This window comes from Triplophysa dalaica, chromosome 18 (genome assembly GCF_015846415.1).
Source record: "Triplophysa dalaica isolate WHDGS20190420 chromosome 18, ASM1584641v1, whole genome shotgun sequence".
NCBI lineage: Eukaryota > Metazoa > Chordata > Actinopteri > Cypriniformes > Nemacheilidae > Triplophysa > Triplophysa dalaica.
Genome location: NC_079559.1, coordinates 9,057,858 through 9,084,121, shown reverse-complemented (window position 1 = coordinate 9,084,121; position 26,264 = coordinate 9,057,858). Strand labels below are relative to the sequence as shown.

Sequence of the window (26,264 nt, the reverse complement as noted above, 5' to 3'; positions counted from 1 at the left end):
CTACTAAAAGTGTCTAGGATAGACAACCACATGAAGAGTTAATTTGCAAAACCACATAACTCTGTTTTAATTCATTTTCATGAATCGTGTTTTTATTGTGTTACTGATCGTTTTTTTTTGTTATTATTACTTAATCAAAACAATCCAACTGATTAAATGATATGACCTGGAATGGACAATAAAAACAGTTTATGAAAAGGTAAACAAACCTTTACCTGTTGCTTAGTGACGGTTGTGTTGAAGTTATGGCTATATACACTACTGGACCTTTAATATCTGAACAGATTTATTTTAACTAGACATTATACACTTGCAGACTTTTAGAAAGGTTCAGATAGAAACACACTAACTGATCAAATGTGCAGACTGGCACACCGCAACCCCGTCCAAAGACTCACAGAACCCCCCATCCTCAAAAACTCATCGGATCTAACACGAATCACAATACTGACCCGTTTTGGATCCAAAACGGCGAATTTCGCTGAAAGGCGTTAAACGCCTGGTTTATGTTTCCCCTTTGAATGCAAAATATGTCAGCCCATCTTGAAAAATGTATATAAGTATATGGTATATAGTCCAAAAAAATAAATCAATTCCAGGTAACACTGTTTTCTGCTTTATTTGGTCAAAATAAGGTTTTGCTTTTTTACAGTTGTAATATGGATTATCCAATAGTGAAATCTTTATTATAAAAATTAAAGTGCTTCTATCACTGATGCTTTGCAACTGCACTTTGTTACTGTATTGGCAACAACTGAAAATTCTTGATTATTCTGAAATGTTTTTTTATAAACAGTGCCTATGCTTATAAGGTCGACAGAAATTTTGGAACATAAACATAAAATGGTTACTTGCGTTTTAAAAAACCAGTACCAACAAATAACAACAGTGTGTGGCATCTAAACGCATTGACCAAACAGTGCTTTAGGCAACAAACTTGTCACTCCTTCTTGTTTCCCCATTTAGCCATCTTGTTGTTAACAGGTGTTTTCATGAATTTGCTCGACTTCATGTATGAGACAATCTTCTCAAGACTCTGGGGTAAAAAAAAAAATCACGACTAAATCAGTTACATCCTAAATAATTATAATGAATCTAAATAATCTGACAAACCTCAAAGCGATCCAGAAAACGTCTTAGGTTTTTAAAGTCATCCAAGGTTTCCTGGTCAAACATACGATGCTGGTCCAACAACTCGTACATAACAAAGTCCACAAATGTAATCTACAAAACGAGAAGACAATGTCAAAAACTAATAGTTTTATAGGATATTCTGCCACTGGCACATATTATAGTTTTGCTCCCAAAAATGTCTCACCTTGTCTCCAGCAAACCAATCCCTGCGACCAAGGAAGTCAGACATCTGCTTTAGCTTTCCTGGCAGTGCCTTTGCGTAACATGTTTTGTTTTTGTCCTGCAATAAAATTCAAAGCAGTTATGAATAACTCATGTCGTCTTAGCACTTAAAAAGAAGTGTATCAATTTACATTACATAACATCATTTAGCATACACTTTTCCAAAACGATGCAAATTCTTCAACATCGTAATCATGCTTACATATCGTACAATTGAGTAATAGGTCAATTTAAGGCACTCACAAAGTCTCCATAGCAGAGCTGAACAAAATCATTGCGGAAATCCATTGCCTGATTTTCCAAGATGTCAACCCTCACCTTCTCCTCTTCAGTTTCTCCACCTAGAAATACAGTAGAAACACTCTAACACATTTCTCTCTTATCAAAGCACACGAAACGCATGCAGAGGTTTCCCCGACGGAAAAAAACACCAGTTTAAGTTCCAAAAAACTCACACAGGTTGTGTTTGCGGGCAATGTATCTCATGATGGCATTGCTCTGGACTATCTTCTTGTCTCCATCGACTAGGTATGGCAACTAGTAAAGAAAGTTTATTGTTAGCTGCTTGCACAATAAATGACTCAAAACTGTGGCTAACCTGCAAACTTACATTGGGAAAATCCATTCCGATTTTGTTCTTCTCATCAATCCAACAGCTTTTATCATAGTTGGGACCTGCAAGATGAATCAGACTGGATCAATAATATATTAAAGGAAGATTTGTATTACATCTGCCCTGTAAGAACTGGAAATCATGTACCTTCACCACAGGAATATAATTTCTCCTCATACTTGGAACCAGTGTATTCCAACAGCAGACGGATTGGTTGAGCAAGCTGTTCAGCAGTCAAATTATTTATGTGAGATATTACTAGTAACAGTTGGACGTTAAATCAAGATAACAAAAAGTTTGCACATGTAGAGGTGGGCCGCCCTAATATAAGCCCCCCACTTGGCTTTAATTTTACTCAAAGCAAATATTAGGATAACATTTCATCAGAAAAAATCCACATGCTTATCCACTGAAAAACACGGCCGTCGGCGTTTTTAAATCAACAAAAGTTGCGTTATTTTGTAAAGCATTCGTGGGCGTGGCGACTCTAACTGTGCTAACGTTAATTAACATTATAGGTTTAAACTTCGAACGCGTTTAAGATTTAATCTACTGTACACGAAACACAGTTTGACCATTAATAAAAACTCTTTACAAACAAATATTTTATATAAACTATAAAAAATGATAAAAATGAATACGTTAGCCAAAAAATAAAGTTGAGAAAAGCTAACGAGTGAGTGTTGCCATACAAGAAGGTTATTAAACTTGAATACCTCGTTGAGCGTAACGTACAGTTTACGTTAACGTTACATAGTCTGTTTTGCATTTACCAACGAAATAAATAAATGCAATTTATTTAAAGTTACAATTTGACAGTTTTGACAACCAAATCTCGAGTGTATAAAAGAGATGATTGTTTGACAAGTTATGCAATGAAATAAACTTTGCAAGATTACAATTACTCATAAGAAAGTATAAAGAATTGAAAACATGCTGCATCATACCCCGCGTATATCCCAGTAAGCCAATTTCATAGTCATCTTAGAAACAGAATGAGAACAACTGTGACCCCTGTGGAGGTGCACGTCCTTAAAAATAGGCTGCCGCGCGTGCGTGAATGCGCTGCACTTCTGCTCTGTGCGATTGGACCAAATTGGCTTTCAAACAGATTCCTCTAGACCAATCAGTGACACAGTTGAGGAATTCCTCAACGCAATAGGTTTGTTTTACTTCGTGCTGCGCTGCGCAGATTAATCGCATCAAAGTACCGCGAGTGGAAGTCGGGATGCGTTTTTCAACCGATCTCGCGGTATCTTGATGTCATACGCTCATCGCTCTACGCAGTGCAAGGTTCGGTCGAAGACACACGGGTTTCTCTAATCTATCCTGCGTCCTATTGCGCATACATTTATTTCTCTTTCATCGGTGATCTTTGTTTTCATTGATATATCAATTTAGTTTCGTAGCATTATCTTATTTCTTAATGGTCGTTCAAAAATAACGTTTTTTAAAGTTTTGTTTTTTAATTACAAGTGTTACAATAGTAAATACATATCATTTACATCATCACATAAACAAATGATCACAAAAAACTATTTTACAATAATATGGACAAAACATTCTGCCCAATATCAATTGTTTTTATGTGAAGTGATTTCAAGACAACCTCTCGAAGTCATCGCAAATGTTGAGACGATGAAACTCAAGATATCCAGCAGAATTTACTGGCCCAGCTGTAACACTAGAGAGTCACGAGGTACATGGAACAAAAGGTGATCCAAAGTACATAACACAATGAAGGCCTGTGTCTTTGTTACAAGGTCAGAACAGAGATGAGGATCTGTCAGGCTTCCCAGGCTATGGGGTCTCTCACTGGGAGATTAGGATTAATGTTGTTGTTTCAAAGGTAATGCCAAGTAATCTATACAATGTCAGAAACTATAAAGGTAGACCCTTATTTTTATAGTATATAGCGTTCCTGTAGCTCAGGTTCATAGGTTTGATTTCAAGGTAGTGTGGGATAAAACATTTAAATTAATAAATTGAGATGTATTTTGTGCAATATAAAAGTAAAAAATGCAGAATACACAAATTGTTGAAGTTATTCACTCAAATCATATCATGATAAATTAAGAAAACATCCACGCAAGAACATCCAGAATGTTGATGTTTTAATTTTTGAGATATAGAATACATCAGAAAAAATAAACTTCACTTTGATATTATTACGTCTGATTTACAATAAATAGCACTAATGATTTTCTATTACAGACACATATAAATGGCCAACTGACACAAAGGATGCACCACTAGAAAGAAATAATACCACAATAATAAACACATTAAAATATAAACTATTAAAATCAAGAATATAAATGAGAATAATAGTCTATGATGACAATGTTTCATGGTAAAGATAGCAGCCAAAGAATGCATATGGCTATTATTGTTCAATCTACACAAATGTTTACACAAACCTCATTTTTCTTGAGGTTGTAAATCCTTTTGATACTGGATTTGAGATTATGGACGGTGGAATGTCCTCAGTAACAGAGGTTTCCTGACGATTGACTCAGTCCTCGTTTTCTTGAGGCACAGCTAGTTCTTTCTTAGCTAGGTGTATGTTCAAGTTCATATTGTGAAACATGCTTTTTTGAAGACAATATTGTCATTTTCTGGTGTAAATTCATCTTTTCTCTTTTTTTCTCAACAGGGTATTTTGCTGAACACATGTGGGTTCAAACCTAATACGACTGGTCAACATTTCCCTGATTCACCTTTCACTTACACTGGTTTAATAATTGAAAGATTACGACACCCTAACAACTGGCCTGTCCTGCACCCATGCACAGGAGACCCTGATCTTCACCTATCTCCAGCTCCTCTGACTGCACGGCTTGAGTTATCAGATTCAGCTCCTCACACAGCGTCTCGAAGCGATACGCCACACGGATGTCTGGAACGTTGGTGCGACTGATGTCATTTCCTTCCTGTCCCTCATGCAGGTAATGCGGTCCCAGCCAGCACCGCTTCACCTGGACAAAGAACGTTTGGATGCATGTCACACTGACCTATTGGACACTGAGCTTCCTTGTTGAGAGTCTTGACAACAATCTAAAAAATAATGTAACACGTGGAGTACCTGGTTAGAAAATCCACTCATGAGCACGCTGTTTCGGGCCAGCTCGCACATATCACAGGAGCTTAGCTTCCACACCTGCGCAGCAATACTGTACTCCTCCATAAGAGGCTCCTGGAACAAACATACTGCGTTACAGACATCTTACAAAAGTCAACAAACCTACAGTATGAGTAATATTCAATCTATTATTAAAGTTAAGTTCAGTCTGGTTTTCCATCAGGTACGATTTGTTACCTTTGTGAAATGGAACTGCAGTGGGTCATCGGTGGACAGGGACACCATGAGACCCCTCGACAGATACTCGGGCAGCGGATTTCGATGGTAACTGAGGAAGAGACTGTTGTTGCTGAGTGGCGACATGGCGATGCCAATCTGAGCCAGGTAATACAGGTATTGCAGTACAGGAGCCTGAGGAAATTACACACACATTTCAATCTAAGTTTCTCATTAGTGAACTTCTTTCTGTAGATACGAAACATGAATTAGCTGCGACTAGTGTAAAAGAATGTGACAGATATGACATGTAAACTGATCTGGTATGGTACATAACCCAGAGTAAATTCAGTTCCCTAAAGGTTAAAGTTGGCGAAGTGATATTGCTGTTTAAAAGCCAGTAAATAGTTTAGAAAGTTGCAATGGAAAGATACTAGCGCATACTGTAATTCGTCTGCCACAAACAACATAAATAAAGAATATGAATGCATTAGAAACTTAAACTAACTTGCAATTATCTGTTTAAATATACAGAGTATCTTTACCTTTCTCAGAAGCAGACCATGGGAAATATTCTCCGACAGCATAAATCCAGACACCAGATGGTGAATAGGCCCTGCCTCTCCACAATGTGGCCGTAATACAAACGTATTAATGTTTCTTTGCCTGTTGGAAAGAACAGCAGACTTAAGTGCAGCCTTGGAGCTGGGTAAAAAATATCTCAAAAATATCTCCATAAATTAAAAAAAAAAAGATTTTTCTGAATTACTAAAATATACTCAGTAAAGCAAGGTAAGAGTATATTTCAGTAATGCAGTAAAGCAAGGTGTCATACAGGGGCATTAAGACCTGTAGTCAAAGCCGGCAGGAAGCCTCAGGGTGGAAACTTCTAAATCCTAAATCTATCATAAAAATGGGAACATGGAATGTGGGTTCAATGCATATTGTAGGAAACGCAAGGGTGGGCAGCACCGACAACACCGGCTTTGAACAAGTGATGGGAAGGCATGGCCTTGGAGCGATGAACGAGAATGGAGAACTCTTTGCTAACTACTGCGCTAACAACAACCTTGTCATTGGTGGAAGCCTCTTTCCTCACAAAAGATGCCAGCAGGGTAACTTGGGTTTCTCCTGACATGAATACACAAACCAAATAGACCATTTCTGTATCTCTAAGAGATTTAGGAGAGGCATTCAAGATGTTGGGGCACTGACCACCATCTCGTGGTAGCTAACTTAAGACTTAAGTTGAAAAAACACCACAACAGCACCTCAATAGGCAAGCGCTACAATGTGTCTTCATTTTAAATCAAAGACAAACAAACAGATTTTCAAACAGAACTTAGAAACCGTTTAACAGCACTAAAAGAAAGGGAAGAGGAACCCAGAACTATAGAAAACCACTGGCAGCAAGTGAAGGAAGCATTTAAAGGTGCCTGCGAAGCATCAGTTGGGACCAAGAAAAGAAATCATCAGGAATACCTTTCACCTGACACCTTGATCAGAATACAGGAAAAGAAGAAACAAAAGGATGTAATAAATAATTGCAAAACAAGAGCAGCTAAGAAAATAGCTGGGGAAACATATAGCAGAGCAGACAGGAAGGTAAAAAGGAGCGCTAGGAGAGTTAAGAGAAAATTTGTAGCCAAGCTTACAGCGGAAGCGGAGGAAGCTGCAAGGCAGAATATCATCAAAGCTCTCTATGACAACAACCGACTGCTGACCAAACAATACCAGAGAGGGAACCACCCAGTTGAGGATAAGGGAGGAGGATATTGAACACACACGAAGAGCAATTGAAGAGGTGGGTCGAGCATTTCTCACACAGACTGAACCAACCATCTGCGGCAGTAAGAGCAAACATCCTACCTGCAGAAGTCCCCCTTTCAATTGACTGCAGTCGTCCAACCAAAGCAGAGATCAAAAAAGCCACCATGCTCTCCAAGAACAACAAGGCACCAGGTCCAGATAGTATACAGGCAGAAGCTCTTAAAGCAGATGTAGAAACATCCTCCAAAATACTCTATGGCCTGTTTGGTAAGATCTGGTAGGAAGAAGACCTGCCTTGAGAATGGAAAGAAGGCCATCTGGTAAAAGTACCCAAGAAGTTCATTACCATCATTAAGAACACCTATTTGGGAATGCAATGTAGAATCATACATGAGGGCCATCTGACAGAAGCTTTCCACATCACAACAGGAGTAAGGAAAGATGCTTACTTTCCCCACTACTATTCCTTTTAGTGGTCGACTGGATCATGAGGCAAGCCAAAAACAACTGGCGAAATGGGATCCAGTGGACTGTGTTCACACAACTGGACGACCTAGACTTCGCAGACGATATCGCATTACTGTCCCATGATCACCAACAAATGCAAGAGAAATTGAGTGAGGGAGAACAGAAGGCAGCCGAGACAGGTCTTCGCATTAGCATACAGAAGATCAAAGTGCTCAAGGCAAATATAAAGATGTTGACCAGCTTGATGGTTAACCATCAACCACTAGAGCATGTCAACTCCTTCATCTACCTGGGAAGTGAAGTAGCAAGTGATGGGGGATCATAAGAAGATGTAAAGAGGAGAATAGGCAATGCAAAAGAAGCATTTGGCATGATGGGGGCCATATGGAGAACAAGTAACATCACACTCAAGACAAAAATACGACTATTCAACTCAAGCATAAACCATACTCCACTATGGAGCTGAGACGTGGAAAACAACAAAAAACCTCTTGAACGCCTTATACGCATTTTCAACATCAGATGGACTGAGAAAATAAGAAACAAATAGCTGTGGGAAACAGCAGAGCAGCCTGCAATGGAAGTGGAAATAATGAGGATGGATTGGGCACACATTGCGGAAACCGAAGAATGGCATCACACACCAAGCCCTGCAGTGGAACCCACAGGGCAAACGTGGTAGAGTAAGACCAAGAAACACCTGGAGTGTCACAGCCGAGATGGAAAGAGCTGGCTACAGATGGCAAGATATGGAGAAGCTGAACAGGACAAGGTGGAGAAATATTGTCAGTGGCCTATGCTCTTCCTTGGAGTAACAGGTCTTAGTAAGTAAGTGTGTAAAGCAAGGTGTGCTATGTTGTAGCAAGTACCTGCGCAGGTGGTTGAGTACAGTCATATTGGCATACATGTAGTACAGATAGTAGGAGTATGGAGGATTATTCTCCTCCGTCCAGTTTCCAGGTTTTGGGCTGTCCAGGTTAAAGATGTGATGTTCTGGTTTAGATTCATCATCCACACTATCAAACCCAACAACCTGAGGAGCACAGCAACTTAGTTTACATAAAACCACTGAAAACTATTTTAAGGAAAATCTATTTCAACTATATTGTGTCACTTTACTGGGTGTCACACCCTTGATTTCTCAACCAGTTACTTTTCATTTAGTAATTTCTGTCTTATCCTATGCAACCCTCACGCATTATACGGTCATTTTCACTCTCATGACTCTGATATTTATGCGTCTTATCTATATAAAAACATACTTTTCTACACTCGCTTTTGTTCACGAATAAACACCAACACAGTAAACTTACATGTTGCAGGAATAGATGCAGCTCTGGATGACTGCTGGGGAGAACGGTGACCTCAAACAGAGGCATAAAAATGTTCTCTAGCATCTGCTGGAAATTAGATAGCTGCTTTTTGGTGTGGTACACATCACTATAGAGGAGGGAAAAAATGTTACTTATGTGTCTTTTGTTAAGTTTTATAGAACTATAATTTAACCATAGTTTTTAGTTTCATTTGTAGATCAAACATAGAAACCACAAATTGACAAACAAAATAACCAGGTCTGAGATACAGTATCGAATAATACTTCCCCCTTTAAATTATATAGATTTTATAATAAATAGACTACTCACAATAGCCTTGGCACCTGCACCAGCCAGCGCACGTTATCTGAATAGACTTTGTGTCTGACAGCCCACTTAGCCAGTTGGTCCCACTCATCTCCGGATCGGCCGTAGATGGAGAGACGCAGTTCAACATTCTGATACTTGCTCTCCTCCAGGTCAGCCATCACTTCCTGAAACACACCAACAAAAAACGATCAGCAGGGGGCGCACATTCAATGGCAACATTTTACTGTATCCCAAATTTGAGACCAACAGTTTGTTATTAAAGAAAAGCTGATACCTTGACTATGTGCCCAAAGTATTTCCCCTCAACATGGTTGTCTGTCTTGATAAAGATTTCTCGGAGGATAGACTCTCCAATGGGGTTGTACTTGGAATTGAATTTATCAAAGCGGTGGAATGTGTTACGGTCCTGTGAAAAAGAGTACGTATATATGCATGTTAATTATTATATACAGTTGACTGAGGGTTTCTCCAAAACGCGCTTTTCAAAAAATAATTTTTATCCAACTTTATTTTTATCCATATTTATTTTTCCTCATACAAAATGATTTTAAAAATAGTTTCTTTCATTAAAGTTTGCCATGTCATTATGGTTTATGGGCCGATTAAACTGTGTGCACCTTTATATAGCAACAGAGTATATAATAGTGAACAACAGTCCATTCATAAGCGTGTTTATTTAAGTTCTAGCTCAAGTGTAAACCCACTGAGCTTGTGCAACATATTTTTGGTGTGACACAGATCCCACACAAGCCCACTGAAATTTGGAATCCCACCAGATATTTGCTTTACATCTAAGTTGTGTGCAACAGGTTAAACTCTTCTCTTTATACTCTACATGCTTTTTGGTCTCCTTTTATTTTGTATGTTTATGTATTTGTAGTTTTTATTTTTCTCACTGCATTTTAAAAAATGTTGTCATGAGAATTATTGCTATTAGTCTTTCACTTCTACTTATTATGTAACAGCTTCTGCAGTTCTTACCGCGTGCATATCCAGAGTGTCTACGCTGAGATCAAAGGCTGTTAGATTCATGCTTTCAAACACCTCATTTAGGGTCTGTCCCCGCCCCTGTTCAACATGGACGATTTCACCTGGATACTTCTTCATGGCTCTTTTAATAAAACGCAACAAGTGCTTTTGATTCATACAGGAGGAGGCATGGATGTGAGTGTCCACCTGAAGAACAAGAAAGAAAACAGTCAGACTGAAAGATCAAGAGCGCGAATTACATTACAGAGGGGTTTCATGGATAATATTTAATATTTAAAATGGTGTTACTGTCTGGTCCAAGAAACAAATAAAGATTTTCAAATAAAGATTTTAATAGAGAGACAACCTTCCTGATGTTGTAGAAATCTCTGTGAGGCACTTTCTTCTGTGCCGCCAACTCTTTCATCTCATTTAACAGAATGTGCATCTGGAACTTGGAGCTCAGGTACTGCAGCCGGCGATAGCAAAAAGATTTCCTGTTGGAAAATTCTCTGATCAGGAATTGACAGTATGGCACAAATTTGTTCAAATTTCCAAGTTTATATTGAAGTCAGTCGAGAGGATTTCAATAAAGCACATTAATTCACACAGTGACGATTTCTCGCTTACAGAATCCCCTTTCAAGTGATAATTTATTCATCATCTCCATAACATGCTGGTGGCTAAGAACAGAACAGATCGACTGAGCAGAACTTACACAGGCCCGTTAATGATGAGAGCCATCATCATATTCATATCAGCTATGTATTCCTGCAGGTCAGGGTATGGCAGATCCAGTTCTGAGGAACTGATGAAGAAACAAGTTCAAATGAAAATAAAACAACAATCCTAAAAACACGTCACTGAAAAGTCGCTTTTACTTAGAACTATAAAATATACATGTCAATGTCAGTTTATTTGCAAAGCACAAGTCCAAATAAGAGTTGTTGACCAATGTGCTTTACATTGAATAAATAATGTAGAACAAATGGAATAAATAAAAATGTTGAATTATATAAAAATTGTTTGCCTCTGTTCAGCTGACAACGTTAGTTCAGTGTGTAAACAACACAAAATTCTTACTCATGCGTGTATACATGAACAACACCGTCCACCATTTTGCAAGTGTAGCCTAAGCCTGGGGGCATGTTTGCAGGGTCTAGACACTCGTAAGGGTGGGTTTCTGAAACAGGCGGGTGGACGGTTGCATCTGTGGAAAATGCACAAGCGATCACAGATATAATCAGCTGCTTTGTGTTGAAACGGTTCTTAAAAACTCATAATGCAAACAGCAAATTTCTACTGAAATACGCCTAAAGAAAAACTGATTTGTAGTGTTTTGAATGAGACAAAAAAACGTTTTACTTTAAGTTTTACAGTCTTTCTTTAATATTTCAGAGAGAAAGTTTTGGTTACACCCACCTGCACATACAGCGGATTCAGGCATCTCCCCATAGGTGTTAATGTCCAGAGGCCGGTCACCCAACTCCTGCAGGTAACGTGTCGTGGTTCTGCAGAAGCTCTGCATGGAGAGAGAGACGTACTTCTCTCTGATGAACAGAGCTTTGACTACACATTTAGCAGCATCCAGTAGATCAGTAAATGGGACCTAGTTAGTATACGAGAAAAGAACGGAATAAAAAAATTGTGAGAAAGGTAATCTGTTTGTGCGGGACAAAGTTGGACACCACTGAATAGTGGTGTGTAACTGGGATATAATAACGGAATGAAACACTTTTAGGCCCGATTCACATTTTGCGCCTTTTATAGGGGGCGCCACGGTTGTGATGCGCCTGAAAAAACAAGCGCACTGCAGGTCATGAGACAAGAACCAACCAGCCAATATAGACAAACTCAATGAAAATGGAGACACAGATGATCACAGCATAACTAAATCTAGTAGCAGAGTTATAGCAAAGTATTTTCAGTTCATATCATCCATAAATCCTTTGTTTATACCTCCTCGTCTCAACAGCCATCGTGGCCCATGGCTGCTAAGCGACGACAGATGCCAGGAGAGCGAAAACTCCAGACGCTTTGGAAAAAGGAGAATGCAATGCAGCTCGCGTTTTCCAAGCGGTTTTAGAATCGGGCCTTATATATTTTTCTATATTTTAGCTCGTAAAAACTATTCGTTATTTAGTCCATTCCAACTACAACATAAATAAGGCATAGATCAAATGTTATATAACATAAAACCATTTAAATGGCGATTTCAATTTAAGGTTAAATGTCTCTTTGGTGCTGCTCACCGTACTTGTGTGTCGTGCATGTGTTCTCCCTATGAGCTTTAGTTTGTCTGCTTAATAATGTCAACAACATCTTTTTCCAAACAAAACAGAAATGAGTGAAAAACAGGAACTGTCGCTACCCCACATTTCTCCTCTCCAGAGATGCTAACTCTCTGATACTCCCTCTCGGGGACGTGTTCTCTCTCTGGATAGGGTTCTGTGGGCACCTGGCTCTGTTCTTTCATATATCTGTAAAAGAGATGACATTTAGTTTGCTGATATTATGTGATACTATCTAGACACACAAGAGTGTGTTATTAATAATCACAAAACATATTGAAGACTCACTCTAAATCTGTCGCGCTGTCTGTTTTCATGAACTCCTGTTTGGCTCGCAGCAGGATATCAGGCTCAAACCTGAAGACACAAAACAAACTGACGGTTTATCAGCGGTCAACAGTGAGTGTTTAATATAGGAGTTAAAGGGATAGTTCATACAAAAATAAACATTCTGTCATCATTCAAAAATTCTGTCTATCTGACACAAAAAGATATTTTGAGAAATTTCTTAGTGGTTTTGTGTTCATACAATAGAAGTCAATGGGTGTCAGTGTTGTTTGGCTAGCACATTCTTCAAAATATCTTCTTTTGTAACATTAAGAATGAAATGACAGAATTATAATTGCCTATTAATGTGCTTGTATTTTCAGAAATCAAGCAGAAATAAATAGTGAATGATTCATTACTTGATGTCCTGGCTGATCTGCCGCTCAAGTCTGTGCCGCCTCTCCTCCAGCTGCTCGATGGGACTCTCCTCAGGGAACTCATACGGAGCGCTGCGCATCTCGCTCTCTGCCATGCTGCGAGAGAACAGCTCCTAAACACACACACAATCGTAAATATACACACAATCGTGCACTTACATGAATGACTGAAATGTACAGCATCGTGTCTCAGAGTGCATAATCTGCTGTTTTGTGTACCTCTGCAATCTCTTTGTATTTGCCATCCATGGATGTACGCAGGTCGATGTAGCCGTGCTTGGTTACAGGGTTGCCAGGCAGAGAATGCTGGGCTGTAAGGAGATGTCGGCCACGGAGATCTGGTAGAAAGATAAGGAAAATAAGATTGTTGTTTTTAAAACTATGACTTAAGACTATTTGAGTGTGCAAACCAAGTGCCGAGAAAAAGTTTTTATGGCAAAATATTGTGGTTTAACAATGCTAGCGTTGTTTTTCTGCTGTCCAGAGAGAAGGGCAGGGTCAGAGAAGAGAATGCTGATGAAGATCTGCAGCTGTTTGCCTTACAAGACAATAGAGCATTCAGGTTGTAGGGCATTAGTGTTTGTGTGTGTGCAAGTCTATGTGTAAGCATAAATTTTGACAATAATGAAAAGAATCTAGATTTGATTCTAGTAAAAGTAAAAAGCGGTGAACAAGTGGATCAACATCCAGTGCAAGTCACTTCTATGGTATAAAGAGATTGCGGGTGGTTGCCAGGGTGTTGCTAAGCTGCTAAGGTTTATATACATGTATAATATGTATAATTCTGTATAAAGACGTTCCGTCGGACACACATGCCAGGTCGGAAGTTAACTTTCAGTCTGTTTGTTGATCATCAGGCTATGGCTAATAGTATAACGATTATTTATTTTTTAAATTTATCTAAATATCATTTATGTATATTATTATTTGAGTGTACAATAATTGTATTAATTATGTTGTGTAACTTTGTCACATTTAAGTTTAGCCAAGTAACGGTTCCTCAACTGGGGACCCAAAATAATACTGGCTAGACATACTTTTAACGTACTTGCTAATGTAATTTACTTGTTTATATCTATTGCTTTATATCAGAAATAATCAACAGGGACTCTATTCTTTGCGGATGTGTACCAGAAGTGAAGTTTGGGCCACAAAAGTGCGTTTGTGCAGTAATGTTTATGTTGTTGCCTTGAAACCATCTATACAAACCTATATTATGTAATACTTGAACAGATGGGAATGTAACCAGATTATACTCTCTGTAAAGCCCCTAAATACTTTAACTCTGAAAAATTTTAACTTAATTAAAAGGAACAGCAATAGTCATGCTTGATTGGACAATGCACATTTACTTACAGATATTGACAATTTTGACTCTCACATGGAGTCAAACACTTTCACTGTAAGAGAAGCTCCAACCATCTGCTCTTGTTCCCGTGTGTGATTTCAGTCTTCCTAAACTCTGACGTATGATCAAATATTGATAAGCCTATTGAATAATAAAGCAGTGATGTCTAGCCCCTGCACTGCAGACACTTGGACACTCTTTCCCACCATGAGGGATCACAGTAAACAAACCGAGCTGTTGTCAAAAACACTTCCTGCTGATCTGCAGATGTGATGAATCAGACTTTAACACCAATGTTATCTGCATTTCAGAGCAAACCTCTATGGCCCCTTCGCTGTACTTGTGCAATGTGGAGACTGTTATTATACAGATAACAGCCGTTTCCTAGTCCTGAAATCATCCTGAGATCATGTGATCAGCTCAGCTGTTGGTCTATTGACATATTCATCAGAGTTTATCATGAACAGTTTGGCTTTAGATGAAAAGCTAAATTTAGCATTATGGGGGATGTTTAGAAGGTCTTTTCATCTTACTATCACAATCAATATATCATACAATTATAGGTTATAGACGATTTCAAAGAGAAAACAAACAAATGTAACTGCGCATGTGCACTTTTGTGGACTGTTTTCCATGTACATCATTATTTTTGTGAAATTAATTTGCAGTTGTAATCTTTAATCAAAAACATAAACCTCTACTTCCCCTCTAAACAACAACTCTTCACTTCAAGACGTAATGCCTGAAAAAGAGGTAGGACTATACCGACTGTCCAATGGGTACGGGTGGTGTATCATGCCAACTTCAAACGATACAAACAATTAGCGGAGGGCGACATGAAGTCCCACCAAACGTTTTTCAAATTTCAGAACCTGTTTCACTCGGATATACGTCACAATACGGAGAAGACAATCGCAACATTTACTTTAACTTCCGGCACACATTCACAAATAAGAGAGTGCCTGTAGATTATTTCTCATAACAAGCAATAGAAACCTAGAAGAACCGTTACTTGGCTAAACTTGTCTGTCCAATATTTTGAATTTAGACTGCGATACCAAGCTCAACCGCTAGATGTCAATGTACCATATGGTTTCTATAAATGCATCAAAACTACAGGACCCATTCAACAAATTGTTTATTTGATAAGATGAACGTCCAACGAAACTTTACAAATAGTCCATTTAATCAAATTATTAAACAATAGATAATACTATTAATTAATATTAACATAAATACAATAAAATATTAATAGTTAGACACTAGACAAACACAGACCGGAAGTTAACTGCAGTTAAGACCGATGAAACGGTCTATACCATGAACCCTATTCATACTCTCTATAACAATGTCTCAAGATTTTGACATGTGGTGTTATGTACTGTACATTCTCCCAGTGAAAAGCAGGGATCGTCCTCTTTCTGCTTAAACTGAAGTACTAGTTACTGACTGCTGCCGTGTAATTATCAAACACAGACTGGAGGAGCAGAACTGAATAATTGAAAGTATGGTTTGCCTGAATGTTTTGACTGGAGCTACTGGAATGGTGTCATATTATACAAACTCATTCTAGTTTATGCTCATTTGAGTTTATAACAGAGATGGTAAAACCGAAATATCTTCTCACAAACTAAAAATATACACTTTAGACCAGCATATGCAGAATATGCACAGACTATTTGTAAAACTATTTGTAGACACCTAGCGGTGTTTCGGATCATGATAGGAATTACGAGCTGTTTCTAAATGGTCTAAGCCAACACAGTACTTTTACATACTGATTTTACGGTATGCACTTCAAATTTTTGTTTTTAACCTAAATAAATTACGAATTGCAGCTTTAAGATAGGTTTTCCGACAGTGAAAATGGGGATATATAGTCTAAAGGCTCTACAGTTAATTGTTTTACTCTGTTGGTCAAAGTTAATGTACAACTTGTGTATCAGTGAATTTATTGAAGCTAATAATAAAAGGATAATCTAGGACATTACATAAATGCTTCAGTTAGTGTGGCCTTTTCACAACCCCAGATGGGTGAACAAATTACGACAATGACAGTTCATTAGCACACACACAGACAGACACAGCGGGAGACACACCTAAAGCCACATGCGCTCAAATTCATTCTCGCACATAATAATCACACGCTCTTTTCCTTTCACACTTGCCCTATACCTCCAGATAATCACTGCAGGTAAATTAAAGGTCCAGTGTATGAAATTTAGCGAATTGCACCAATCGGCTTACTTCACCCCACCCCTTCGAAGCACTATGGCAGCTGACACAGGACTAAGATGTTGTCATGTTCTCGCATCTTTGCCAAAATAGATAACGTATTTATGAAATGTGCAATAGAGCAGTTTAGGGCTACTGTAGAAACAACATTGCGAATTCCATCAATCAATGGGACCTGTGATGTATGTAGATAAACATTGCTCCTTCTAAGGTAATAAAAACATGACGCTTCATTATGTAAGGTCTGAAGACATAGTTATGTCACAAAAGAAGATATTTGGAACATGTTGGTAACAGAACAGCACAGTTAACACTGTTCACAACATTCTTCAAAATATCTTCTTTTTTATTCTGCAGAAGAAAGTCATACAGGTTTGAAATGACAAGAAGGCGAGTAAATTATGACAGAATTTTCATTTAGAAGGTGAACTACTGCTTTAAAGCAGACATAAGACTTAAACATTTTAAAACAAGAAACTCCATAGTATAGCAAAATGAGTTTGTATACATTTATATGTGCATGTGTAGTTAATCTATGAATGTCATAATAAAAAATATATAAATCAAGATTTGTTTTAATAAATCTGTTTCTGTTCCGGTTTATTGCAAATAGCTAAAGAAAATCAAGTGTAGTGTTAGTTCTAGCAGGTCACGAGTAGTCATACAACACACACTAGAATGCGTCCTATTTAAGTTGCCTTTCTTTGCGACTTATCAGCTGCTTAATCGTGCTGCACTCAAAACCCACCTCCATCCCCATCTCCTCCATATCTGCCTATATCTTTCGCATCATGTAATTTAATCCTGTTACGCATCATGAACTGTTCTGGTTCCTCAGGTGGTGGGGACATGTATTGCTGCGCTCCCGCTCTGTCCATGCAAGGCTGCATGGACGGGCGGAGAGTTCGCCCAGAACAGTTTCATTCCGCCTACCCTAAAAATATGCTATTGTTTAAATATTTGATGACAGTGGTCCTGACAGCACAACTTGTTCTTATTTATACAGTGAGGTAAACGTGTGTGGAACACACCAAAGTCAACATGGAAGGTTGATGATAAATTCACTGGGTTGTGTATAATCTTCTAATTATATGTGTTATTTTTGGAGTTTCAGGCTCTGTAGTTACATAATGACCACCTACTTCATACACAAGATCATCACATAACCGGCAAGGCAGAAAAACAGTCGAATGCAGTCAGAGTGGCTAACCTCTTTCTTTGACTGTCAGCTACAGCTGAGCTTGCCTTAAACCATGGTGTTGCACAATAACAAAACAAGGCAAGATTCTAAATATTAAATATTATAGACCAATTCTGGTTTATAATGACATATGTTCAAAAATGATGATCTGTGTGGAATGATACACATTCGTGAGAATAGAACAGCAATACAATATGGGCCGATGGTGGGGTTGAAGGTCACGGCTTGATAGGCCCTTGTCTTAGATAGTGGCATGCTTAACAAGTCATTTACTTTGAATGCTTTCTCTCAAAAAGAAAAACGGACAATATAGCGAGGGCAAATCTACTAAAGATGTGCAATATCAGAATGAAACACTAATGCTTGTTAAAGTTTTATTTATAAAATCCAAGGCTGATGATTGTGAGATCAGATCCTTGAGTGGGCAATACCCATACCATCGGTTGCAAGAGTCTTGTTTATATTACATCTCCCTTGATTATTACAGATAATTAAGGAATGTTTTAATATATTCATATTTCCAACAGAAGCACTAGAGCAAAATGTATTATTTGAAGAGGCAACACGATATTGAAGAAAGCTGACCCTGACCTATGCCTCGTATTTGTGTTGAGGATGAGTTACCTCACTAATCCCAATCAGATCGCTTTATGATGCCATGGCAACCTGGTTTATTGTGGGTCTTCCTTTGTTTGTTGGCTTAAAGATTGTGGGTTTTGAAGGCTTATATCTTCTAAATGGTAAATTTGTCAGCACGTAGGAGCATATCAGTTTATTCAAATCCAGAAGGCTAACTTATTTTTAACAAAAGGAAAATAACTATCATTTTGATTTCACTGGGGCTTTAACAGACAACAAGGAAAAACATGACAAGGTGTAAATTAACCTTGAAATTGCACATGGTGAAGCCTGCCACTGTGTTGATAACACCTACATAGTGCACTTATACACAATGAAGTCAGCTATCTAGTCAGGATGTAGCTCCACTTTAAACCAAAATACTACTCGAAAATTCAGCATGAATGACTGTCTCCTTTGAGTCCTGCACCTTTCAAAACTGTGGAGGTACAGACTTTATAAGATCAGGGCACATGGTTGATCGCAACCACATTCACTATTCCTGGTGCCTATGTTTAGTTTCCCCATAAAATACGGTGTTAAACGTGCTCGTTCCGAGGCCAGCCTTTAAACGTGAGGTGGGGTGATGTTGCTCTTTGCTTAAAAAACAGTTTACATTGCCATGAACTCTCAGCCAGCTTCTCCAGAAAGTGCATGCTGGTTAAGTGTTACTACACTGGTTACAAAACCAGTATAGCCATGATATCCACCAAGAAATCTGTTACTGGTGTGTTCAACAGTGACAGCAAAGTCAATTTTCCTCTGGCACGTGTTATCATCATCCCATGACTACGACCTACTTCTAAAACACAGCATGTACTGGTGATCATTTCGAAAAGGTTGTCTTTGGCTTCAGACATAGACACGAAATTGCATACAAAGATCTCATTTAAACATCCGTCCATCTGGATTTAAACATCTGTCAGTTATCATCAGTGCAAAACATTGCTACACAATGCTGATCAACACCATCAAAAACAGGACAATACAGAGGACTATCAATACACACCATCTTCCACACACACACACACACACACACACGTGCATTGGTCCCAAGAGAAAAACATGAGCTGACAGAAACAGCTGAGGGTTTAGAGAGAGAAAGAGAGATGCAAAGAGAGAGAGGTGAGCACAAATACACTTCTTCTACATGCCTAGGTATGACCTGGAAGAGAAGTTAAAGATATGTGCAAACTAAAATTCATATTTTGCCCAAAACAGGTCAAACATAAAGGAGAAAGATGGATAAAGACAGAAAGAAAACGTACACAAAGCAACACTTTCTAAAACACACACATCCCCAGCTAAACATAAAGCATCCCATTCACTCTCACACAAACACACACACATGCTGTTTCTATTTGAATATGTCCCGCATACATACAGTAAACACAGCTGATGGAGACGAAGCATCTACTCTTCCCTCCCTCTTCTTCCTGGTTCCTGCCAGCTGTCTGCACTAGCCGCTGTTATCCCCCTCTCATTTAAATATCTCTGACACAAGGCTGGACCGTACCACCCTGGCTTATGGGCAGGGGGAGTTGATCGGCATCACTGCTGCATTTACGACACAGAGAGCCTACACGCTGCCTCCACCCCCTCTTTCCTTCACCTCTATGACGTATTGGGATGACTGCAGTGCATGCGAAATGCTGGAGGATTTGTTTTGAGAAAGAGACTCCCTCGGAAAAGCAAATGAAGAGGTCAACAGAGCGTTTTTGTCTACAAATGCCAACTATATAAGAAACAGACAAAAGACCAAAGATCTGCTCTGTTCACACAGGAGATAATGGGTTTATCATTACTTAATACTGACGAAACCATCACTTTGCATTGTGACGTTGGGTGTTTATTTAAACTCCGAATCAATAGAATATTGAGCTTCAATGCTTTGTAGAACCCGTAGGACAACATAGCAAGAAACATACAAATGCATATATTAAGTATAAATGATTTGTATCAAGAGGGCTTTGAGGGATATTTTTGATGATGTGCTACTCTTTCATCAAACTAAATAATGGCACCTCTGAATACTCCTGAATACATTTCTTTTTTCTGCTAAACACAAAGGGAGATATTTGTAAGAATATCAGTAACCTAACAGATCTCATGCCCAATTTACTGCAATAGTGGGGAAAATAAATACTATTGGGGTCAATGGGGGATGATATGTTTTGTTACTGACATTCTTCCAAATATCTTCCTTTGTGTTTAGCGGAACAAAGAAATTGATACAGGTTTGGAACAATCTGAGGGTGAGTAAACGATGACTGAATTTTCGTTTTTGGGTGAACTATGCCTTTAGGTATTTTTACTGAAAAAACGTCCTTGCCACCTAGTGGACACCAGGAAAGCACTCTTCAGTTTTACACTGGATTTATGGCACTGGCAAATTTTAAAATATTTCACTCTACATAAAAGCCAGATATACGGCGCATAATTATATCTTAATGGATTTACACTATACCATTTAAAAGTTGAATGTCACTTATCTATTCATTTTCCACGATTGACAATCTCATCAAATCTATAAAATAACACAATTTTACTATGAGAATTATGGTATGACTAAATAAATATAAATATCCCAAATAAATTAAAACTATATTTGCATCTTAAAATAATTGACTGTAGTCTTAGAATTGTAAAAAAAACTTTAATAATGTGCTTGCAAAGACGTGCACATATCTAGCTTTTTTCTAGAGCACAGAGCTTCATAATTCTATAATGCCTTACAAAAAAACTAACATTCATAGACTTACACATCACTCTCTAAATGCCAGAAAGATGAGATATTCCAGCGAACAACAGGTCAAGCGAATGTATTTAAGAAAACACTAAATTTATCAAAATACTTGTGCGTTTCTATACGATTTTACCTCAAAGGAAACGTCGTACATCACTACTTAGGAGGTTTAACTGATTTAGTTTTTACTAAACACTCATCTCCTCAAATCAATTATTAATAATGGCTTAAATCAAAAAAGCTCAAGTGCCCATATTGTGACTCTAATTAATCGATTCATCCGGCAGCAAAAACATGTGTGCCATTAAGGACGCATGAACTTCCTACCTTTTACCTGAAGTCCCTGAGGCTTGTAAAAGAAATTGAGTTGATTTGATCAGAGAGCTCTAAATAGTTCTGAGAGGTCTAGGGACAGGCAGTCAAAAATCTATCCTATCCAACACTACAGTGAGGAAAAGGGAGGTGCCACCAGGGTCAAAGTTTAAAGGACAATAGTTCTAGGTGTGGTAGAGAGAAGGCTGAAGACCATAACACTGTGTATCTATGAGACAGCTTGAATCCTGAACTATGACCAGTTTTAATCTCAATGCTAGAAAGATGACTGTAACCAAGCAAAATGAAGGCCAATTGCACACTTGCTTTTGAATGACCACTGACCTATGGCAACTTTGAGAGTAGTTTAAGAAGGGCCAATTCGATTCCCTTAAACATGTTCACCCAAAAATGAAAATCCTGTCATGAATTACTCTAACTCAAGTTGTTCCATACTTGTATAAATCTCTTTGTTTGGTTGAACACAAAGAGAGATATTTGGAAGAATGTTAGCAACTGAGCTTTCTAGGGCACCATTGACTACCATAGTAGAAATAATTATTCTGTTGAACAGAAATGGAAAAATGGTGAATGATTCATTAGCAAATTTGATGTCAATGCGAAATTTAATAATATTTCTACCATAGAAAGAATGACTCCATATATTTTTGTTCTTTTGAACACGAAATAAAATATTATGAAAATTAAAAAATAAAAGTTCTGAGGAACCGCTGACAACCACCTTAATGGGAGTCAATGGTGCCCCAGAAATCTCAGTTGCTAACATTCTTTCGAATATCGTTCTTTGTGTTCAACCAAACAAAGACATTTTTACAGGTTTGGAACAACTTGAGGGTAATTCATGACAGAATTTTCGTTTTTGGGTGAACTATCACTTTAAGTTAACAGACAATTATCAGAATGGTCGTGAAATGTTTCATTAAACAATTTGGAATGTAACACAGGCAGGGTCCCATGTGACACAAAAAAGGACCTGAATTGACTCTCTTATCAGGCAGCAGTCACACATCTAATTAAAATATCTGGAGGAATACAATGTTCTTTATTTCAGTGTTCACCTACACTGAAAATGGTCACAGTGCACTGTGAACTAACACAGCATCAACTGGGCAAGAAGAAAACTTTTGATTTTACACTAGAATTTTTATTCTGTCAGAGATAACATTTCATTGGGCTCCTCTGAACAGCCACTTAGGATGATTCCTTTATCCTGTGGTTTTACCAATGCCTTTGTTCTGAATCATGGCTTCATTTGCACATTCAGAGCCATTAACGTGTCAAGAGTGAGTCACTCCCCCATCGAGACCTTCAGAAATCAGAGATTCAATGGCTGTAGAATTTAAGTGTAATGTTAAAAATTAAATAGCTCAGGGTTTTGAAAAAAACTTTAGGGACTTTTTTTGTCTAACTGGATTATCAGAATTATTGAAATTGTGTGTGTTTGTGTATGTGTGAGAGAGACGATTCATTAACCAATTGGAGTCAATGTGAAATTGTTAAATCTTCATCCGCCTCTCTGAATTTTTTATCCGCCTCTCTGAATTTGCAGCAGTACTTCCCTTTTCTTGATTGGCTTTGAATAAAAGCATCTGCTAAATGCTTAAATGTAAATCGAATCCAGGAAAAGTCACGAAGAAATCATGAAAATGTATTGATCAAAACGCGTGGGAACACCTGAAGAGAGTCTTTGTTCACATAATGACTTCGTCTCTGTAGTGAAGAGATATTTCACGCCTCAGGGTGCAAAAATTATGCCACAGCAGGAAAAATAACTCTAACAACCATCCAATTCATCCGTGTATAGTTTTGCACTCAACCAGTGAGAAATGCATTTTCATAACAATATTTTAACCATGTCAGGGGAAGCAGTACAATCTGAATAGGCATTGAAATCTTAAAGCATTTAATGTTAGAAACGTGTTCCGGGTGCAAAATTCAATCACAGTTTTGCAAGAGATGTGTGAAGTGCTTTCTGTATCGGATCTTACATAAGCCTTACGCAATGCAGGCCTGACCACAGACCATTATGTTTTATGTATTTTGCGGATGTCGTCTAGACACCTCACTACTGTAACTGTAGCGTGTTTGATTTCCTTGCAATTGAATCAGACAGAATATAAGGAGGAAAGTATTCATACCGATGTTTCTGTTGCATTGTGGTCGGCTTTATACAGTTAATGTCATTATAGTCAGAAATGATGTGTAATGCATATCATCCTCTTTCTGCTCAAAAGACAAATATCAGGTTAGAAGCTATTTTTCAAATGCATCCATTTACATAAATGCTTTATGAAAAGACAAACATTTGTTACACAATCTCCTCTGTGAATTAAGGTTTTGTAATGGTTGGAATACTTTCCCTTAAATCAACAGGTATGAAAGTTTTCACCGCACTGTAACTCTACTGTACATCTGACGCATAACGCCATAAATGTCAAGACCCCTAATAAATGAAATATTATTAACAAGCAAATGTAATCATGTAAAATAACAAATAAAATCATCTGTTCTCACACGTACCCAACATTGGATCCATTTTCTGTTACACTCCTAACACACACACACATACACATAAACACATTTTTATAAAAACATATTTTTTTATAACAAACACACTTACCTCCACTGGCTGCTGTATACTGCAAGCTGCCTCTCTTCCTAAAAGGAGATGTGGGTTTGACTGAAGGCTGCTTAGAAGACATTTTGTATTGAGGTCCTTCAGAAACGAACAAAACACTAGTTGGTTATAACACGGAAGATTCCTCAGTGGGAAAAGAAAGGGAGGGGTCACGCTCAGTCCGAAAGGGGCATTGAATGCAGTAATTAGGATGTTCCAATGTGTGTGAGAGAGAGTGAGAGAATCCCCTCTCTTTGGATGCTGCAGTGGGTGAACTGGCTCCTCCCCACACCTCCCGGTGCCCACTCACACAGTACCACACGCAGCCTGCATGCTGTCACTCTACTTGGTTTCCATGGAAACCACAGATTCAGGTGGAACAAGCCAGTGAATGAGGATGCTACTGGCTACAGTCTATACGGCATGCAGGCTGAAGATAGTGTTTGTGGTGATTGTAGAGCAATGCATCCATCTGTCTTTCTCGCAGGCCAGTGAGACGAGATGAAGAGTGACAGGGAACATGATCAACCAATCACAAGCTCAGGCTGGACGCTTCAACGAAAGGAGAGGATACAGGTTGCTGACATCTGTGTCGCCTGTTTGATGGGTAACAACTTACACAAAAATGTAGACAACTGAGACTCGAAACTCAATGAGTTGACAAGTATTCAGAGTTTCTAGTATAAAAAGGCACACATGACAGCCAGTTTCAAACGCTCAAGCACCATTTTAGTTGACTGTGGAGAATGCCTGTACGTTATATTCCGCGTTAACAGCATATATTGAACCTCATCAGCAATGGACATAAAGGGGTCTTTACATAACAAAAGAATGTTTATGTGTATGTGCTGACCACCAAAACACTGAAAACACAGAGGTCAGTGAGTCTAGTGAATGAACTGCTCGGTTAAAATGCGTCGCCCTGGGATAGGGCCAGAAAATGAAGACTAACTTATATTGGTACAACAACCCGAATTAAATAACACGGGCATTGGCAACTATTTTGTGTCTTATCTGTAAGGTATGACTTTAAAAAAATCACGATTATTAGAAAAAACTGTAATTAACTGAAACACGCAGCCCTAAACCTAACCAAGTCCAATCGGAAAAGCAAATATCGTTACAACATACGGAAAAATTATGCCCATCGTAAAATATTTACGAATTCCTGTCAGATTGTGTGGAATAGACAGTCTTTAAACAGAATGATATAAAGTTGCAGTATATTTTTGAAGACACGTCGGGATTTACTTACTTATATGAGCGAGCGTGCAACAGTCAAAGTCCGCTAAAGGAATGACGTTGTAACGTATTCTTGTGGATAGCGCCCCCGTGTGGAAAAATCTTAAATTTGGTTGTCTCAGTGTATCTATGACTGGCACAACTACATTGACAACAATCTACACCAAAAGGGATAGCTTATACATCAAACCCTTATTTGCACAATGCCAATCTTTTGTGTTTTTATTTGTGCAATATCTCACAGGCCACAGTGGCAGTATTACATTTACATGTATGCATTTGGCAGGCGCTTTTATCCAAAGCAACTTGCATTGCATTAACCTATACATTTATACTTGGGTAGGTGCAATCCCCTAGAATCAAACCCACAACCTTGCGTTGTTAACACAATGCTCTTACCAGTGAGCTACAGGAAAGCTGACTTAGGTTTCACATAACTGATGCTCTCTAATGCACAATTCTCATCAGGAGAATTATGTTGTGACAAATGGCCTGCTCTCACAGGCGCTGGTGGGCGTTATGCACACTACTCCCTTTTCACAAGCGCAAGAACGAGTCATTAATGATTCAAACAGCTGGGAAAACCACTCATTGTTGTTTAAATTTAGTGTCAGGTGAATGCAGTTCAGCCCCTGTAAAAGCACGCATTTAGTGATTAGTGTGCGCATCAAAAACCATAGGGTTCAGAGGTTTTTGTGTTGCTCTCTCATATGATAAAGAATCACTGCTATACACACATATAACCATGTCAACATCTTAATATAATCAGGATAAAAAGCACAAGCATACAAAGATTGAGCTTTTATCACAAC

At 38.3% G+C, this 26,264-nt stretch overlaps 2 protein-coding genes across 4 annotated transcripts; both read right to left on the bottom strand.

The window, feature by feature from the left end:
- Positions 1-600: 600 nt before the first annotated feature.
- LOC130440320 (glutathione S-transferase Mu 3-like) lies at positions 601-3,068 on the bottom strand. Its single transcript, XM_056773381.1, has 8 exons — positions 2,917-3,068; positions 2,117-2,192; positions 1,967-2,031; positions 1,812-1,893; positions 1,600-1,697; positions 1,319-1,414; positions 1,114-1,224; positions 601-1,036 (listed from the first exon to the last, which is right to left on the bottom strand). Exons 1-8 carry the CDS (start codon positions 2,950-2,952, stop codon positions 941-943), a joined length of 660 nt encoding a protein of 219 aa, XP_056629359.1. The 5' UTR covers positions 2,953-3,068; the 3' UTR covers positions 601-940.
- Positions 3,069-4,066: 998 nt separating this feature from the next.
- ampd2b (adenosine monophosphate deaminase 2b) lies at positions 4,067-25,505 on the bottom strand. Of its 3 annotated transcripts, XM_056773253.1 has the most exons (19): positions 25,466-25,505; positions 24,214-24,309; positions 13,332-13,450; positions 13,095-13,225; positions 12,697-12,765; positions 12,489-12,597; positions 11,540-11,726; positions 11,201-11,327; positions 10,836-10,925; positions 10,485-10,614; positions 10,130-10,324; positions 9,423-9,554; positions 9,149-9,312; positions 8,819-8,945; positions 8,375-8,538; positions 5,813-5,933; positions 5,289-5,462; positions 5,055-5,165; positions 4,067-4,947 (listed from the first exon to the last, which is right to left on the bottom strand). In XM_056773253.1, the coding sequence occupies exons 2-19, from the start codon at positions 24,293-24,295 to the stop codon at positions 4,732-4,734; spliced, it is 2,448 nt and encodes an 815-aa protein (XP_056629231.1). In that variant the 5' UTR covers positions 24,296-24,309; positions 25,466-25,505; the 3' UTR covers positions 4,067-4,731. The 3 variants fall into 3 exon arrangements, with proteins under 3 accessions (XP_056629231.1, XP_056629232.1, XP_056629233.1); XM_056773254.1 differs by lacking the exons at positions 24,214-24,309; positions 25,466-25,505 and adding an exon at positions 19,899-19,975; XM_056773255.1 differs by lacking the exons at positions 4,067-4,947; positions 5,055-5,165; positions 5,289-5,462; positions 5,813-5,933; positions 25,466-25,505 and adding an exon at positions 5,946-7,331 and having other exon boundaries at positions 24,214-25,456.
- Between the last annotated feature and the right edge of the window lie 759 nt (positions 25,506-26,264).